At 37.7% G+C, this 20500-nt stretch overlaps 2 protein-coding genes across 2 annotated transcripts in view; one reads left to right on the plus strand and one right to left on the minus strand.

Moving 5' to 3' along the window:
• Positions 1-1561: 1561 nt before the first annotated feature.
• LOC139725586 (tRNA modification GTPase GTPBP3, mitochondrial-like) lies at positions 1562-7935 on the minus strand. The gene is made up of 8 exons (XM_071636676.1): positions 7437-7935; positions 6489-6624; positions 5522-5675; positions 4958-5030; positions 4385-4528; positions 3718-3883; positions 2540-2980; positions 1562-1787 (listed from the first exon to the last, which is right to left on the minus strand). The coding sequence occupies exons 1-8, from the start codon at positions 7933-7935 to the stop codon at positions 1562-1564; spliced, it is 1839 nt and encodes a 612-aa protein (XP_071492777.1).
• A 7986-nt stretch (positions 7936-15921) lies between these two features.
• LOC139725595 (uncharacterized) overlaps positions 15922-20500 on the plus strand; it is a 31025-nt gene continuing 26446 nt past the window's right edge. The window contains exon 1 of the mRNA XM_071636685.1: positions 15922-16054. Coding sequence (XP_071492786.1) covers positions 15964-16054 — 91 coding nt within the window. The 5' untranslated portion in view covers positions 15922-15963. The remainder of the gene's footprint in view (positions 16055-20500) is intronic.

The raw sequence follows: 20500 nt of genomic DNA on the forward strand, positions 1-20500 counted from the left end.
TAATCCTCATTTGAATTACATGACCCTTGAAATCAACAAGAATATGCCCGAAGTGTAAGTATTCAAATGCCCTAGTAGACCTTTATATCACTCGATGTTCTTAGTGATAATGAATTAAAACAGGAACTTAAATATCACACTGTGATTCTTAACTCCTCAGTTTTAGTGCCATTTTACACAAATATACAGTTTTCTTAAAATTTTATTTATACTTTCTGGATAAGGAAGACATAATATACATACATTTGCATTTTAGGTCGCAGAGGCATAAAGATATTCACACAGCCATTATGATACTTGAACCTGAGTGAAATATGATCGTCTGTTTGATTGTCTCAATTGTTTGTTTAACAGAGGAGTGACTGCTACTGTGGCACCCCATTGGATTAGCTCAAGCTCTAAACTACTGTATACGCCAAATATTTTGCAAGGTCTTTATTTTCGCAAATTTCGCGAGTCAGCTGCTATTCGCGAAATTAAAAACACATGAAAAAATCGACTCTGTTTCTGATGTGAATGTGACGTACGCGTACACATTTCTCCGTTCAGTTTTGGACTCCACAATTGCAAATTTAACCACTCGCGAAATCGTTGGGAAGTCTTGATTCGCGAAAATTTAAACTCGTGAAATATATGGCATATACAGTACATTTACATGATATCAACTTATTCTGAAAGCCTGAAAAAGACCTTTCCATTAAAAAAATACCCTGCAAACCCTGCAAAAGTAATGTTGTGTAAAACAAATTTATTGCAAACTTATGGGCAAAATTGAACAACATAATATCAATATGCTACTGCAGAATTTTCATTTGCTTGTCATTTGAATGCACACATAATAAGCAAGGTCATGTCATTTCACATCCATATGCCATGGCCCTGTTCTCCTTCCTCCTCAAATAGTCTGAATATTTTTCTCTTTCTTGAAACTCCCCCTTTTTTTAAAAATGGAAGTCCAAGCCAGGTAACTGAGCTTTCTCACAAGTGGTCTGGAGCTCCCAGAAGGAACCGGGTTCAGTTTTGAAGTACTACGAGGTCATTGAACTTGAGTTTTGTGACTAAACCCAAAGTACCTTGTACATGCGTAGTTACCGAAAGTGTGTCAGAGCTAACTAAAGCTTACATTTTAACAGGTATGAAAAGGCTTTTTTTATTCTTTTCCTTTGCCATAAGGCCAACTAAAAGATGTAACTGACACTGGAAAATTTCTCAGGAGAACATCTATTTCCACTCTTTAAACTTAATTGCATCAAGATACTTCCACAAGAGAAGGAAAGAGGATGGCAAGCTTGCTCAGTCCACGGACTGATTTACTATGTAAACTTATGAAAAAATGTTTGAAGTACATTAATCTGTAAACACTTTGATTGCTCAATTGCATTTGAATTGCCAAAAGCCTAAAAAGTGGGTTTTGTTCAGACAATACAAATCTGAAATCAGATTAAACACTGACATTTCACATGACTGCCCAATACAAGTTTTAACTAATAGCCAGTGTAAGTGTACATTGCCTCAGTCCTTTCTCTCTTCCCATCAGATGGCATCAGTCATGCCATCACGGTCACTTTCCGATGCAGAAGTCCTTAAAAATGATGTCCAGTACTTCCTCCGTGGTCACATGACCCGTGATCTTACCGAGCTGACGCAGAGCGATCCGGATTTCCTCTGCCGCTAGAACCAGGTCCTCCCTGGTGCCAAAGGAGGCCAGGGATTGGGCGCACACGGACAGGTGGTTTCGGTGGCGCACCTGCGTCAAATAGGGATCAGATGATGCAGTATTGCTGCACCTGCACCAGGAGAGATGAAGGGAAAGGTAACTTAAACTCTGTTGCATGAGATGCTAGCTACTTTCACTGTAATTCTGCTCGAAGTTATGTCCTTCTCACTTTTAAAACTACATTGTACCTCTACCTGGAAAAATACAGTATTCATGTATCAATGCATAGGCAGTGGATATGATGATCACTAGAAATATATATATATATATGCATGTGTGTGTGTGTGTATGTGTGTGTGTTTATATATATATATATATATATATATATATATATATATATATATATATATATATATATATATATACATACTGTATATATGTATATATAAATTTATGTATATATAAAATACAACAGGTTATGCTCATCACTTCATCAACAAAGAGATTTTCACAATTGGAGCTTATTCTAATAAAACAATAGTAGTCTCAACATTTACATCTGTCATCTGGGGTAACTCAGAAAGAGAAATCTTTGTCACTTTCAAAGTCACCGTACCATTGATTGATTGATAAAAAGCTAAAATCTGATATACTTTTCAATTGAACCTGTTCAGCCGAGAAATTACCAGTCATCCCCTAGGTTGACCATCCACCTTTCATTACTTAGATTATTGCCATAATGCATGATATCACCATGTCATTGAGTGCAAAAAAAGTCAGGCATCCCTTGTGTCAATGACTATATATACAGTCACTTATATCTGCTGTAATTGATCACTGAAAATCCTCATTTAAAAATCCCCAGATACCGTTTTTTCTTACATCATTTCCAGCCTCTCTTTGAATTTCTCCAAGAAGATGTTCAATCCGTCCTCTGTTTTACAGGACACAGGAAAGACGGTGAATCTCTCTCCATTTTTAGTTCTTTCAGGATGGATTTCGCTGCATGAATCATTACATGTATCTGCATGATGCCACTCCATCTGTGGTACTGGCATTCTCTTTCTAGTCTCTTCATCAAGTAGGTCCGTTTTGTTCAATACAATGATCAATTCTCCCTCATCACTCCAGTCGTGATTGTGGCTGGTCTCCGAGTCTAGTTGATGACTGTCACCACACTGCATTTGCTGTGCATTGCTGGTGGCGTCCCATAATCTTGATTCTTTAACTTGTGCCTGTATCTGTGCTACTACATCCTTTGTATTGCTGATGTTGATGGTTGTTGCATCTACCATGAACACGACAATGTCCGCCATGCTGGTCCTGATGAGATAATGAGACATGATAACGAGACAAGCATTGACATACAACTATGTCCATGGAGCATGATGACTATCATCTATTATACCATAAACAACTTCTGCCTTTTATAGGGCCTAGTAATTGCATGGTTACTTCATAGCATTTTTCAGACAGATTGATCCCTTGCTCTGGCAGCCAAAGATGACAATCTGAATAATTCATGCTAGATATATGACTTGTTCCTCTATCTTACGCTACTAAAAACACTGCAAAGAGTGATTTTGGTGCTTTTTTGACGCACATATGAACTAGGCAATGTATGCTCTCTTGAAGGGCGCACACTGACAAAATTTTAAAATTGGTTCTTCTTCTTGTCGTCTTTGTTACTGTCGCCTTCATCACCGTTGTATTATTATCATCATTTTTTTTTTGCTGCTCTTGTTGCTGCTGCTGCTGTTATTATCATTATTATTGTTATTATGATTATGATTATGATTATTATTATCATTATTATTATTATTATTATTATTATTGTTATTATTATTATTATTATTACTGTTATTATTATTATTATTATTATTATTATTACTGTTATTATTATTATTATTATCATTACTGTTATTATTATTATTATTATTATTATTATTATTATCATCATCATCATCATCATCATCATCACCATCACCATCATCATCATCATAACATTATGCCAATTTCTCTTCTCTATTACCACTGAAATGCTCAAGGCTGATTATTACCTCTCTCTGGCTCTGCGAACCCCTTCCATTTCAACTTCATCCCTCGTGTCCCTGATACCCGCCGTGTCACTAATGATTACTGGATATCCACCGATGTTGAGGGTGGATTCCAGCACATCCCGCGTTGTACCAGCAATGGGCGAGACAATGGCCGCTGGACGCTGGCCTGCATTTTATCAAACAGGAGGTGCAGTAGGCCTAATCATTGTCATCTCACAACAACGTAAAACCAAAACCCTTCACACACTGCATTACAAACATTTCATTGCCAGCCTGGCAGAAAAGGCCCTTGGACGAAATTTCACCCCAAAGTGAATTTTTTTGTTTTTGTTTGTGACATAATTCCACAGAGTTTTGATAGCTCTTTCATATGATGGGACTATAATTTGTTTGTGATTTTGTGAGCTCACAAGCCAGAGGGCCTTTCTGCTGGACAGGCAACATTTTATGAATTTCTTTACTTACACATTTTTAGCTTGAACCTACACTAAACAGTTACGCTACATTCTACTCATGAATTGCTTAAAATAAATTAATTATACCCACTCAGCCTGAAAGGTAAGGAGGCTACATTCATAGTTTGTTGGTTGGTTCTTCTGTTTGTGTTTTTTGTTTGTCTATAAGATCTCTTTTCTGTATCTATCCTTATGCTCATGGAAATACATACACAATGCATTCAGTAAGGTGCTCTTCCCTGCATTTGGACGTCCTGCTATGGTCACGTGAACTCCACTCCGTAACCTTTCACCTTTCCTATTGTCTGCAAGGTGGCCCTTAACCTCGGCAAGAAGCTCCGACACCTGCTGCTTTGCTGAGTTTCAAAAGAGACACAACAACAAATGAATAAGCTGTTAATTCTAGTAAAAGAAATAAACAAACCACACCATTACCAACTTAGGTTTGCAAGAGGATATGTTCATATTGAATCTTTAAGTAATTAAAACGATTCAAATTTTTGTTGAATTTTTACATGTTATTTTAGTGGAGATAGTCCTTGGAGTGTGTCAAATGCATGCAATATTACCTGCAGTCATTTGTATGCAAACATTAAGACACATGATATTCATCTCAATAATCCAAGGATGAAAACATATTTGATCACTTGTAACGTTTACTTTTACAGGGTCTATCCTGCAAGAGGTTTGCACAATACGAAAATGAAACCAACAGGAAATCTATTTGGTGAATTTTCATCTCTCTCCTTCAATATTGGGTGGACTGGCTATGCAAACTATCTCACCTTCTTCTAAGACTCCCTCCTCAATGTTCTCATCCTCAGAAAAGTCAATGTATGCCTCAACGTGTGCAACGACCTACATTTATGAAGAGATGTAAGAAATATTACATACGATTAACAACACTGGAAGTATCTTTGGGGGGATGGGGGGGGGGGGGGGGGGGGGACAAGCAATCATTACTTTATCTGCAGCCCAGAAGAAGAATGCAACACAAACATAACATATACTAAGCTGGTTTAAATAGACAGTGAATAATGAACAGATCTCAATATGTATGTGTGACACATCACAATGTATGCATACTTGGCATTTGAGAAAGAGACATACAGATGCACAGTTTTACTGCTAGTCTTACTTAAAAGCCCACCTTAAAGTTTTATGTAGGAGATCCACTGGTAATCGCTAACACTCTTCAAGCTGGCATCGTGTATAAAGAGGAGAGAGTATATTGCTGGATGATATCCCACAAAGAAATGATTGTGACATCACAATGCAATGAAGCGATGGATGAAAGATCTTATGTTGGCTCAAAATCACCTCGACAGCATGATAGCAACTTTTTGTACCTTTAACAAGGTCTTCCTCCATCGATGGTAGAGTTTGCTGAGGTCACCTGACATCTGACGTACAGCCTGTCTACGCTGGGCTTCTGTCTCGGCATGAATCAGGTCGCCCAGTCCCTCAACTTCTGTCAAGTCAAGCTTGCCATTGTAGAAAGCCCTGATGAGGGGGAAAAAACAGTGAGGAGTAAGCTTCCAATCAAGCAACCCAGAATTGTAGGGCTTTGATTTATGTGCATTCGACTGCATGACGCATATAGCCACTACAATATTCTCAAACTCTGATCGATGTACTTTGTTTAAGGGCATAGGTCCAAATTAACCCTAGCTCGTCATCAAGTGGCCATTTGAAAAGATGACACTGGAAATAACTGTATGAATTAGTAAATGATGAATCAATACATAGATGAACAAATAGATTCAAGCAAATACATAATAATACACTATATATATTCATAAATAAATGAAAGTAAGACTACAATAATTACAAATGTGATAACTGACTGTAAAGATTTTTAAATGACATTGAGAACTGATGCACAAATCATGTCCATTAAAGTTGAAAAAGAAGAAAAAAAATCTGAAGAAATTGTCTGCATGTGTCCTAACACTCTCTCATCCCCCTCCCCCTTGATTCTCTCACCCCCCCCCCCCCTTTGATTTTCCAGTCCTGAGTAAAGGGCAAAGCCCTTCACTTTTATTATTTCTTTAGCCTCTTTTTGCTTGTAGGTATTAATTAACACATATAACAAATAGTAGAAAATGCAAATAGAAACATTAAAATGGACTCCCCTAGAATGTGCTTGCAACCATGATTTGTTAAATTCAGTGCTGAAGCCTTTCACAGTCGTCATCCCATGTATGAAACACAGATGGATTGTTTTGACTAGCCCGGATGAGTAAAATTTGTTTGGCTCCCATTCTACAATGAAGTGCATCAACCTGGCCTCTGGAAGAGGTGTGCCATACATACCTTTTCGAGAATTGACCAGGTTCTGCGAGACTAAAACCATCAAGTCTACCGAGGGCACTGTACAAGGCAGCAATTACTGCTGGGCCTCCGTGCACTTGCAGCTCACACACGTCTTCTCCAGTGAAGCTGTTTGGTGCTGAAATAGAAGAAGGGTCAAATAATCAAGAGAAAATCCATTTTCCAGTACTTGCTTTGAAAATATATATTAAAAAAAAGGACAGGCACAAAAACATTCTATTTGTACAAATGGACAAATACCACCTAAGAGAACCCTGTCAAATAATAATAATAATAGAAAAAAAACTACTTTGTTGCCCCTCAATTTCCCCACAACTGCAGGCACCCCGTCCTCTATTGTACACCCTCCAGCTGAACTCTGCAAGAGAAGAAAGCTTGATATCATCAGAACAAAAAGACAATAGAAACATCAATCAAGTGTCTGTGCATAAGCACAAACCGTCATAATGGCAATCTGTGGTATATGTTCATGAAATAAGGCTCATTTTTTTGCATCTGTTTAATGTGAATGATTATTGTATTGTACTGTTTTGTTTCATTTGTATATTTACATCAATATTACATGCAATTCAGACTCTGGGCTGCTATGTATTTTCCTTCTGATGAAATACAGCAATATCTATCTATCTATCTATCCAATTGACATCGTTACATGAAATGCCATAATGATGGTAAATACTCAAGAGTAACATAACCCCATGTTCAAAACAACATGTTTATTCCAAAAATGTGTATCAAAACAACTCTTCATAGTATTACACTTTTACCAAAGGCTTATCCTCATAATTTGAGGGATTGTGAGGGATTATGAATGGGATTATGAATGGCTGACTTCAATTTCAATGCATCTTTTACTATGGTTTAGGTTCAGATGATTTCAAAACCAGTAGCATGGCATATTCTTTATTTGCATAAACATTGCATATTTACCTGGAAACCACAGGATCAATCCGTTATCAATCAACTCCTGTGAGAACGGGTCGTATATCGGGGACAAGACGGCTTGTCTAGCAGCGACTTTAGCAACGATTTTTCGTGGAAGCACTTGCTCCAGAGCATACCACGCACGGGGTCCCGATATCCGAACTACAGCCACTCCGCATTTTCCATGGCCACTTGCCAGAGCGAATATGGTACTTTGGAAACTGTGATGAGGGGAAGTAGTAGTTGAAGAAGAACTTAACTTGTAGTCGGCAGACGATATACCTTTTGTAGGTAGCCACCATATGTTACCTGAAGTACGAAAGGGTACTAATGTGCTTTTAAGGTGATCATCGTTTGCACTATGCTGAGCGATGCCGTGGAGAAAGAAGGCGCTAGAACAGTCCCTCGCAACAACCATCGCCTTCTCTTCGTGACGCCCACAGGCACGGCAGACAAGACTTCGACCGAACCGTACAATCGTTGGCTGCTTCAGCAACGCAGACATTTTGCAATGAAGATAGAGATGATTTTATTATCAATCTTTTTGGCAAACACGAAGTGCATACTCCACAAGCCTTACTAGCTTGCATTATTATCTTCGAGAGAAGTGAAAAATCGGAGTCGAAATTTAGAAACTGTGGCTGCTGTGTAGACCCTTTCTTTACACGTTGACTTCTCTCTTATCTCCTCTCCCGCTGCAGCCAATTGCAAGCCGATTGGCATTTCACACGTTTGTGATCCTCTATCCGGATACGTCTAAGGGTAGCTAGCTTGTTATGTGGCGCGTGCAGCGTATAAAACTGCGGGGCGCGCCATGCGACCTTGCTGCACGTGCTTTTGTTTACATTTTGGCTCGGATGAGCCGTGGAAAATGAGGGAGGTAGAAATTCCTTTCCACCTCTTTTGGTAAATTATCTCTCTAACTTTTATAATTCGAGAGTAATCCAATGATCAGTGCCCCTAATGTCAAATGGGGGCGGTGTTTAGGCTTTCATATTTTCAAGTTGAAAACCAGCCTTACTTTTCCTCACATGCACAAATCTGACCCCCAGGAATTTGAAAAGAGGGAGTAACCAGCACCTACACTACAAGCCACATTGGTTCCTCATTTTGCTCTTTATTGCCATTATCTTCTCAGATGAATACATACAAAGCCACTGTTTACCGTTGGGTGCAGTGATTACATGAGGGAGTCTTTGCATTTTTTATGATTGTAATTCAACGATCTGGTGCGCACACCTTTTAGTGGAACATGTGGAAAATTGTCAATCCCCAATAATGTAGTCATAATAAATGCATGGAGGGGGATTTTATGACAGGGGAGGGGATAGAAGGGATGTTCCCCAACCCGGCCCTCCCACACGAGGGTCAGGGAGCTTTTGCATTAAGTTTTAAGAATTGAAATAAAAAATATATCGTATACAAATTTATGATCATGTCTGCAGAGCTACCAAGTCTCACGCATTCTGCGTGAGACTCAAGCATTTAGGGGCCGTCTCACGATCTCACACATGGCACCCATTTTTCTCACGCATCGGGGCGAAGTCTGCAACTTTGGCCTATAATAATGAGCATAGCTCAAAAGATTAAAGTGATAGTTGCAATTGAAGGTACATTTCCCTTTTGTCTTTCAAAATAAGTAAAAAATGGTCTCTTAAGTATGCACCTGATCGCACCAAATAGGCTAAGAGCTAAAAATTGAAAAGGCTCCCTTATACCGTGGGAGGCCACCGCAGGGGGAAAAAACTTACCACACCCTCGCTCGCTAGCACATTTGCGCGCCGAGATGCCGAGCGATGCCGAGTCATGAAAATCTCACTCATAAAAATTTTTTGAACTCGGCATCCCTGTGTCTGGGAATTTGTCAATCAAATGTTAATTTTTAAGAATTGAAATTAAAGTACTCAGTAATCGCGTAATTGATGGAATATCAGAAAAATTGTCAATCAAAGAAGTGTACTAAATCTATGAATAGGAACCGAGCAGGGAAGGGTAAATTGAAAGAGGATATCCCCCTCCCACATGAGAGAATTTCTGAATTTGTTGGAATTGAACTGATAGATCTGATGCACTTTTTATGATGAAATATTCGGAAATTTGCCAATTTTCGAAGTGTACTAAATGTATGGCATGCAGGGAACTGAACGTGTGGGAGGGGTAAAGGCCCTTACCCTCCAGGATCGATCATACGAGGGAGCTTTTGTATTTTTAGAAATGGAAATATCTCGTAAACACATTTTTGATGGAATTTTGGAAATTGTCAGTCCCCGAAGGCTATACTAAATCTATGGAGGGGAACCAAGTGGCGAAAAGGGTTACTTGAAATAAGATATCCCCTCCCACCCGAGGGACTTTTTGCATTTTTGGAACTGTAGTGACATGCAGATCTGTGCACATGCACTTTTGATGAAATATTCGGAAATCTGTTAATCTATAGGGGAAAGGACCGAGCGGGGGAGGGTGTATAGCCCCTTCCCATGCGAAGAAGATTTTGCATTTTCAGAATTAGAATTTAACAATCTGGTGGACATTTTGGGTGATATTATGTTCGGACAGTTGTCTATCAAAAAAGCAAGAAAATTTTCAACATCTCGAGAATTTCCCTCCCCCTCCCCCCCCCCCCCCCGCCCCGATTGATTATTAATATTTCTGACAGAGTTTGGAGGGAAATGACACATTTCATTTAAAATTCGCCTTATGAGAAGTGAACACAAAAACAAAAGACAACAGGCAGAAAAGACATCACTGAGCAATAACCCCCCCCCCCCCCCCCGTCCTGATTTTGGATGGCATCACAACCACACACGGCGCAACAGGAATGACGTATCTGAATAATGAATAATAAATTATCTTGTTACTTAGCGGGCCTCAATATGATGTTGACATCAGCTCGATTGTTTCATGACTATACCCATTCGTCACCTCGTAATATCGATGGTCATGAACCTGAATTGGCAGAGCGCCACCTATACCGACTTTTTTTTTTCACTTCACAAGGGAGAATATAACTGACAATGATATATCATACACTAACGAAAACAGGCATTGAATAAATAAGGAAAGAATCATATTTTGTACCCCAGCGATTTATATATATATCTTCTAATACAAAGATCCTATCAAAAAAGAAAGAAAGGAAGAAAGAAAGGAAGAAAAAAGAAAGAAAGAGGACACATTTACTATAGACAAGCCGGAAGAAAAGTTATTGTAAACAAATTGAACCAGAGAAGTGCACATACTGGTTGATATAGGCCCTAGCTACTGTGACCTTTTGCTACTAATGAGATAGATAGTACATTGTACTCAACTTATTTCAAAACCAGTAAAGAATATAAATCTTTCAATATGTATGGGCGTCAAAGAAACCAGCCACTATTAGTCCAGCGGATATAGAGCACGTATAGGGTGAATCATGCACATTATGGTAAAAGCACCATACTTGGTACACATGTACATGATGCCAATACAAGTCATTTCTGATATGGAAGCCACTCTGATTCTGCCTGTGGCGGCCATGGCCGTCATTTTTCAAAATGGCCGCCATGTGATATAGCAATACTGTGTATTTTGGAAACTATAAGTCCGATTGTCGTGATTCTTGTACCAAAGTATAGGTTTTGAGGGTCAAGGATTCTAATAAAATATTTTTTGAGAGGATAAAGCCATGGCAACCTACTTATTAGCGGCCATTTTGAAAAAAAAAAAACATGGCTGCCGCTCTACATTCTTTTCATATAGGCCCTATCTTTAACACCAATGGATGCATCTTCATGATTCTGGTACAAAAATATGTTTTTGAGGTTCAATTATTTAAATGGATACATCTTTTCGTGTATACAACCATCACATCCTATGTTTTGGCTGCCATATTAAAACAAGGCCACTGCAATATATACTATACTGTACGTCTTTGAAACTAATTGGGGTCAATGATTTTAAACAAGCATTTGTTGATGAATAGAACTAACACATTTCGTTTTCATGTCCATTTTGATAAATATGACTGCCGCACTACAAAGAGTATGCACACACACACACACACACACACACACACATTATATACAGCGTGGCCTAGAATTAACGGAAACGCGAGTTTTCGCAAATATTTGCACATTTGCATTACTTTGATGCCAAAATGACATAGAGTGATAGAGAATTTTTCTAGAAGACGAATGACTCCAAAATCATCCGATTTGGTTGAGTAGTTTTCATTCTACAGATGTTTTTGTAAAGACGGGTCGAGTGTAACAAATTTCAGCATCGAACAAAAGCCACTGCCTTGGGAGACTAACAAAGAATTGAGGCCGCACATCACAATGTGGAATGCTTGAATAGGATTATTGTCGAATATTGACCTTCAATTGTTGGGTAGTCTCCGTTGCTGAGCTTTGATAAAATAAAGTAAGAAATTAATGATCAACAAAAACATGTTGTCTATAAAGAAAAATACTCAACCAAATTGGACAATTTCGTTTTGGTTTTGAAAAAAATATTCGTTTCCGTTTTCTGAGGGGCCACCCTGTATATATACACCCTCACTTGCCATATAATATGTATTGTCCCATTGACAAGAATCGTTCACCTATTACTGGTAAATGATCCTCCTTTGTTGTTGCGGCGTTTAGTTCTTTATTGTTCATTGATTGTTGTTGATTGACCATACCTCTATCACATTCTCTATTCAAGTAGGTATTGAACATCACATAAGTACAATTCTTGCATACCTGGAATACTAAAGATAATTATGTTGAATATCAAAGGTAGAATAAATGGTGAGAATGGAATAGAAGACTTTCCCCCCAATTTTGGATGCATAGACAGGAGAGTACAATTAGTGTACTGTCATAGTTTCCAGCCACAAAGACATGATTATTGCGGTCTTATAAGACCTACTGATTTCTGAAGTTTGTTTTCAGTTCTTGTTCATTATTTCGTAGTATGACCTTGTCAAAACTGTTACACAAAAATATAAGGAATCATACGAAGGAATCAAATTAGCTCTGACAATCCAAAACCATTATTGTTCCTGATCATCCATTGATGAGTGGTGATGAACGTGAATGCATAGATGCAGGTGCGCTTTAGAGAACGTCTTCAGTATTTCTACTGGTGCCGGTAAGTAAGATCGATTTACTGAATATTTTATTCTGCAGTTTTATCTTCCAATAATTATGAACCTAAAAATTTGTATTTATTTGAGGTTTTCCTTAAATTCATAAATTAGCATAATTTTTCTTGTAGTTTATTTTTTGGATGGGCACTGTTACGTTATAAAATTGTGTTGAAATGCCCACTGTCCATTTACCTGTAGAAGTTGCTTTTGAATTATGGAACCTTAATCCTTATTCCATAAGGGAATGGCAAATGTATCAAATATATATTTGTATAATTTCTTTGGGGTTACGGTAGGGTGAAATTCAGTTCAAGAGGCTAAAATCATTGATAAAAACTAATGCATAGATCAACCATAACAAGTAATGTATTCAGAGTAGAACTACACACAGAAACAGATAATTTGATTTTTCCTTGTTCTTGTTCTTCACAAATTATTGTACATCGAAAGCAGGGGCGGATCCAGGAATTCTGTAAAGGGGGGGGGGGGGGCGCAACTAATATTTCTGGTGCCACTTCCGGGTTTGATTTCTTTTTTTTCTTTTGTTTTTAACGATAAATAAAAGGGGGGCGTGCGCCTCTTGCACCCCCCTCTGGATCCGCCACTGAAAACGTAAAATTCACAACCACAAATCTATTTAAAGAAAATGTTTGTCACATTTCTAGAAAAAATGAACACCTAAAGTTATTTGCTTTACCTCTGTTAAGCACATTTACATAAAATGTTATCTTTTTAAGTAATTGGTAACTGGGTTTATTTGTAGGATAACATGGCTTCAAAAGTAAAGCTCATTTCAACCGAGAAACCAGCTCCCAGGAAAGAAACAGATTGGACCAAGTGCATCATATGTCAAGATGATGACACAAAAAACCTATCATGTCCAGCTTTGTCTAAAAGAAATGATGTTGGTAGAGGATACAAAACTTTGGCAGAAGATCTGATTTCTTTTCATGAGGCCGATTTTTTCCCCACTACGCTGCAAATGACAATTAGATGTAACCTATAAAGATGTATTGTATAAATACCTATTATATTTACTTTATCGTTTGATGTATAAGATTCAGTGTAGTTGTAAGTATCAGAACAGCCTGGTCAATCATGGATTTTATAGACATACATAAAATAGTGTGTTTACATTAATTTGATGTAGGTGACCCAAGAAGTTTTAGAAGTTTTCTCACACTTAGTGTCATATTTCCAAAGAAAACAGATGTACTATATAGGTTGGAAACTATGATTTTCATTCCATGGTCCAGGGACCAGAGAAAGCGAGAGTCTATATTTCTAGAAAATGTATAATCTTGATTAATATGTACTTCAGACATGAAATTGTGAAGATCATGTCTTTCACATACACTGTACACACAGAAATCCTATAAAAGAGATTGAGCATATTTTCCAAAATGCTTAAAAAGTTAACTATGCCCAGATGTTCCACATTAGAATACTAAAAATGCGTGAACAAGTAATTGTTGACCCCCAAATCAAACGATTACACCAGAATCACAATGGGCATCCTGCTTTCATAACACTTGTACGCTATATAACTGGAGGGAGGCCATATTTATTAAATGGCCGCCAAAACAAAGGATGTGATGAACCTATTCACTTTGCTAAAACATCATTATATTGAAAACCGTCACCCCAACACTATACTTTAACACTTGAATCGTGACTATATATCTTTTGAGTTCGAAGATATACCATATTCATTATCTGTTGTATGGCAGCCATATCTATTAAAATGGCCGCCAAAACGTAGGATGAAACGATTCATATTCACTTACAGTTGAATTTATCGGAATCCTTGACCCCCAAAACATATAAGTTGGTACCAGAGTCATGACCCTTTGTCTATACGTTTTAAGGATATGTTATATCTAGCATGGTGGCCATGTTTTTTTCAAAATGGCCGCCAATATGTAGGTTACCATGGTTTTATCCTCTCAAAAATTATTCTATAGGAATCCTTGACCCTCAAAACCTATATTTTGGTACAAGAAGCACGACAATCGGACTTATAGTTCCCAAAATACACAGCATTGCTGTATCACATGGCGGCCATTTTGCAAAATGGCCACCACGGCCGCCAAAGGGAGAATCAGAGTGGCTTCCATATCAGAAATGACTTGTATTGGCATCATGTACATGTGTACCAAGTATGGTGCTTTTACCATCAAGTGCATGATTTTTTTCTATATCCGCTGGACTATATAGGGTAAATGTATGTGTAGCAGTTTCCATAAAGCTATTTGCATGGATAAATGGTTTGTGCACTAAACGACAAAATGAACCAATTCCCCCCCCCCCCTTTGTGTGTGTGTGTGTGTGTGTGTGTGTGCGTGTGTGTGTGTGTGTGTGTGTGTGTGGAAACCTCTGTAACGGATGGTTAAGAAGATTATGGCCTGGGCCCCGTCTTATAAAGCCTTCAAATCGATCACAAGTCCCCAAATCAATCGCAACTTGCATTGCAGCACACACAAAACTTGTGATTGATTTCTATCACAAGTCTTTATAAGACAGGCCCCTGGACTGCAAGGTCGAAGCAACATGTAAAATGGATGGATTACTTTCAAGAGGTCTGACTTTCCAGTGTTTTGACAAATTTCGCTTGTTCATTCAATAATCTCTGCTGAATTTATCATGGGAGTTATATTTCATCGGAAGTTCGTGCCGCGAATATCAAAACACCGAGGGGCGTGGTCTTTTAGTGACGGCCTAGCAATTCGTTCTCCTATCGACTCGCCCCATGTTACTCGGCGTTGTTGTTTTGCGACATTGATCACTGCAAACTCACATAAAAATGTGGTAACAAAAAAAAAATAAGTGTGTGATCATTACGTTCAATGAAACAGACATTCCATTCTCTTTGCGTTTTTCAAATGATAAAGATGTAGTTTTTGTATTTTTAAACGCTTAGAAAGTGTATGTAGAGCTTAGAGCTAGAGTGAACGGACGTCATACCCTGATGAAAAAGCAGAAGAAAAAGAAAAAAAACTGCTTCAACAGTAACACAACGAAGATTAAAACAAATATCAAATAGTACTAGCTACGGAAACAACAAGAATGACAATAAAGTGCGAAAGAAACGGGAAATAAGCAAGAAAATGTCGCGTGTAGTGAAAATGTCGCGTGTAGTGAAGATAGTAGAGAGATGTGGCGTTATGCGGCTTTGCAGAATGGGCGAACCGCCTGCTGGATGAGTAACCTGTTTCTTGGTGTTTATATGCGTGTCTTCATGCCGCCGACGGACAGCGAGTTGATAGGCCCACTTCGTTTACCGTGTTACGCGGGCTAGAACGTGCGATGCATGAACAAACAAGAGACAGGCTATTTTGAGGAACAGACAACTTCTGAATAATTTCCGTGTTAGGCACCTGTACACTAACTACCACCTGCACCAATAATTTGTGGATAAAAATGGCGGCTCTAAAGGTACCAAAGGAGGAACGCATTGAACAGGTGGTATTAGCGAGGCAGTTAGATGCAGCAGCGACGGTGCAGTTACACGGTAAGTTGTAAAGGTCCAAATTCAAGACTAAATCCGTTTTGATTGTTTGGAAGGTCAACGTTGCGTTGGAAGTCCTTGCAGACTCTCAGTGCAGTGTACAACGTGCTTGCCCATTCTAAAGTCTCTTTCGGGAGCTGAGACAAGGTGATTCGATTGTATAAAGAGCATTAAGAGTGCTATATGGCTGAGTACATTACAAATAATATCGTTTGTGCTTTATTCGGAGAACGGAAAACATTTTTGTTTTGTTTTAATGAAGCTGTTATTAATATTAGCATGAAATCTGATATTGACCTTGATGGAAGTAGACCTCTAGAAACTCGTTATCTTACAATATATCTACCATTGCATTGTCCTGTTTGGTTTGATGCGGTGGCAGTGAGATATATATCAGAATGTTTAATAAGGTAATCCCGGAGTTTAGGGGCCCTGTTCGAAACCTTGATAGTTGTTAGATGCTGAAAGGATTATGTGTGTAATTCTGCTTGTGTGAGGTTTGAAGTAGGGGTCCTACTTTATATCTTAGGGTATAAAACTGATATTGATTGCAATCGTTTTGAAGTAATTGCAATTTCAAAGTTCTCGCTAATTTGATTGTTCCGTGTGTGTTCTCTGGTTCCCAAAAGTCTACATATAGAACACAGTACATAGCACTAACATGATCTAAACAAATAGTCTTTTCTATTATGTACTAGATGTGAATCATTTACAAGTGTATATATTGTAAAGTATATAAATGTATTCATATATTTCAGTATGGTTGATTTTTGTGTAAGGCTAGTTGTGTTATAAAGGCCTTTAATTGATTTGATGTCAATTTTTTTTTTTTTAGCATAATGGAAGAAATTGTGAAGTTTCTCGTGAGAAAAAAACTTAATGTTTACTATTCAAAGTACTGGTTAGAAACATAATAAATATACTGGGAACTTGGCATTACTTAACAATTTCTGAAATTAATAAAAATTGTTGTGGATAATATTTTCTTGAATATGGTACCACACCATTAGTTAGATGCTTTATAAAGCGAGTGGAAGGGCTTGCAACCCCCCCCCCCAAAAAAAAAAAAAAAAAAAAAAAAATCATTATTTCACCATATAGGGCCTAATGTGAAAAAAAAAATATGCCTGGGTACAAATAAAAATAAAAGTTATTGCTGAAAGACTGATACTTTGGTCATAGACAGGCAAAATAACATTGTATTTCCACTTTTACAATCATATGCAGTTAATCATGAGCATATTTGAATGATTTGTTTTAAAAATTTTAAAAAGTCTTTTCCATGCAAGAATATAGAATCAGGAATGGAATATCAATGGTGAAAACATTTTGTCAACTGTGTTGTTTCTAGAACCATGCTCATAAGGGGCTCAGATTTTGTTAAATGAGACCTAATTTTGCTTAGTGAACTTTTGCTACTTGGTTTTGTTGCTTTCATGTGTTTTAAAATATGAGTTCACAGAGGAAAATGTTCCCTGTAGATTATGACCTCGTGTGGATGTGTGCTACAAGACAGCATCAAACTAGATCAGTTGAACAGTTTTTAACACAGCAGGCCCTCAAAAGATACTGTCAGATACTGATTTTGTAGAGTACGGGTACATGTACTAGTCATCCTTGAGAAAAAAAAAAATCGGGCTGTAGATTTTAAATAATCAGTCAGTGGTTCACTGCTATAATTATCAAATTTCCTGTTTTTGTCATCCCTCAAAAGTATCGCTCGAAGGTGATTGTGGTTGTATCTTATATGCTACAGTGACCATGAATTTCATGTTGTGATGATGAATGAACATTAGTCTATATCTGAGTCTGGAAAGGAACAATTCTATCCCAGACTTTGTTAGTCCTGTATGTAAAAGGTGGCCAACTTTCCAGTTTTGAACTTAAGTTCTAGCATATACAGTTGCTGTATTTCATGTGGCAATAGGTAAAGCATGAGAAATTACCTCTCAAGATTTTCCTGAATGATTGATGCAGATCTCAATATTGTGAATATGAATGTAAATTATTATTTTTCTGTACAATTTTGTGGACACACCATACAAAATATTAACACTACAAAACTTTATGGATGACAACACCATACTCTGAAAACGTAACACCCTGAAACAAGTATTTTAGATGTTATTGTGAACGTGATTAGCTATCATTCACAACGAATCAATTTTTAGTCATTTAATCACCAATTTAAAGTGAAACTCTACTGTCATTTGTGTAGATGCTTCCCAGCAGACAATTGCGAAGAATAGATAACTTTAATATGAAATTTAGGTTTGCAGGATGGTTGCTACTTGTTTCTCAAAATTGCACCAGGATAGTCTCCACTGAGACCCATTTAATTGATGAATGTAGGTAGCATTAAGGCTGGAGGGCAGGCAAAATTACCTCCGTCAGTGAGCTCGTTATGAAGCAGACATCATAAATCATGGTAGCATACCATACTGCTCAGTGATGGCATTTGACCTCCAGCACCCCCATAGTCATTGGGTGGTGGCCTTTGCTATCATTACCTTGACAATAGCCCTGTGATGATAATAGTCAGCGTAGATCATATGTGTGTATGTTATGTTTGTGTATAGGATACAGTATGTAAGTCTGTGTATGCATGTATCTGTGTATTGTGCATTTGTAACTTTGTCATACAACTTGTACATGTTATATGTTAAGTTTTTTATTTAATAATGATCTTTTTTTTTGTGATGTGTATGGTATGTGTGTGTGTGTGTGTCTTCTAAAGTCTATCTCTGTATGTAATATGTTAAGTATTTTGTATCTTTAATGAACATAAGGTACATGGAGTATATCAGTGTTTGCTCTCCTGAATGATATGTATCAGTCATTTCTGTTAAAGCATAAGCATATGTAGGGCCTATATATATGGTTGTGTTTGTTGTATATGTACACCAGTATGTTATATTTGTGTCTGTGATATGGTGGGTTGATATAGGCCTACATAATTATCATGTTTATTATAGAAGAGAGGGGAGACCTGTAGGGCAGTGGTCCATACCCACCAATGAAAGATCACGATCATTTAGGCCTCCTAAAGTGAGAGCGATACTGAGAAGGAAGCAATGGGTCACGCTCCCTTGTGCCCCCTCTTTGAGAATTAGGCCACCCCAGGGGTCTCCACAGAATATGTCCCAGCCTTGATGTGGATAGTCTGCTTCCTTAGCTGGTATTGCCAGTCATCTGATGTGAAGCAGAGTGTGATGCTGATATTGAACCCCCCCCCCCCCCCCCCCCCCCCGAAAAAAAGAGAGTGAAAGATTGAAGCATTGTAAAGATATTGTACATAGTACTATCAGTAGGATTGTAACTGTATGTAACTGTCATTTTGTCACAATGGCTAATTTCACAAAAGTACATTGTGAAATGTTTGTGTAAATTTATAGAGCTGGATGAATATATATATAGCATTTATTACCCAGTGCAGTGTATCTCCAGATGCTAATGATTTCCATGTAAATATTGACTCTGGAAATTTGTGTACCAGTTCAGTGACAAAGCATATTTACATTTTCTTTCAGTTTTAAATTAAGTTGCACTCCACATTCAGATAAGATTTATTTTGTTGTCTGCACAAGCCAGAGTACTTTACAATCCAACTACCGTATCTTAAATTGTTGAGGCTCATGCATGAATACTGTGGACTATTTAATGAAATAAAATGCAATGAGCCTGGAAACAAGACTAACTATTCCATTGAGACCTAGTTCAAAGCTCATCTGCTAGAGTAGCATCAACATTGTTTATCTTATTACTTGGGTCCCCATGATGACTTACATGTTTCTTGCGAATCATCCAACCACCATTACCTTTTCACAAACCTTCACTCTCCTCCTAGCCCTTTTTTATTTTGAAATAAAACATTAAAGGACAAGTTCACCCTCATAAACATAAGGATTGAGAGAATGTAGCAATATTAGGAGAACACGTCATTGAAAGTTTGAGGAAAATCGGACAACCCGTTCAAAAGTTATGAATTTTTGAAGTTTTTGTGTAGTAACCGCTGGATGAGAAGACTACTGCAGTGTATGAATAACTTAGATGTCACATGCGTACAACAATATAAGGAAAATATAAAGAGAATTTCACAAAATTCCATCTTTTGAAAGAAGTACATATTCCCTTGACTCGTTACCGACATATGTTAGGGGTAATATTATTCCCCCTGCTTTTAGAAAGAGACAAGTCAAGTGCTCTTTTATTATGCGAAAAAAGTGAAAATATGTTGAATTTTCTTTACATTTTCTTTATCCTGTTGTACGCATATGACTCACAAGCTGTAGTAGTCTCCTCATCCAGCGGTTCCAACACAAAAATTTTAAAAATTCATAACTTTTGCATCGATTGTCCAATTTTCCTCAAACTTTCACTGATGTGTTCTACTACTATTGTTGCATTTTCTCAATCCTTATGTTTATGAAGGTGAACTTGTCCTTTAAA

Source organism: Diadema antillarum, unplaced genomic scaffold (genome assembly GCF_040938485.1).
Source record: "Diadema antillarum isolate AM-2024a unplaced genomic scaffold, OU_Dant_1.0 seq00000050_RagTag, whole genome shotgun sequence".
NCBI lineage: Eukaryota > Metazoa > Echinodermata > Echinoidea > Diadematoida > Diadematidae > Diadema > Diadema antillarum.

Coding starts and splice junctions, on each gene's coding strand:
- LOC139725586 (XM_071636676.1), bottom strand. CDS start 7,935: ATGTCTGCGTTGCTGAAGCAGCCAACGATTGTACGGTTCGGTCGAAGT. Junction 6,625..7,436: donor ATTGATCCTGTGGTTTCCAG/GTAAATATGCAA, acceptor CTTCTATTTCAG/CACCAAACAGCTTCACTGGA. Junction 5,031..5,521: donor GGAGGAAGACCTTGTTAAAG/GTACAAAAAGTT, acceptor TCATAAATGTAG/GTCGTTGCACACGTTGAGGC.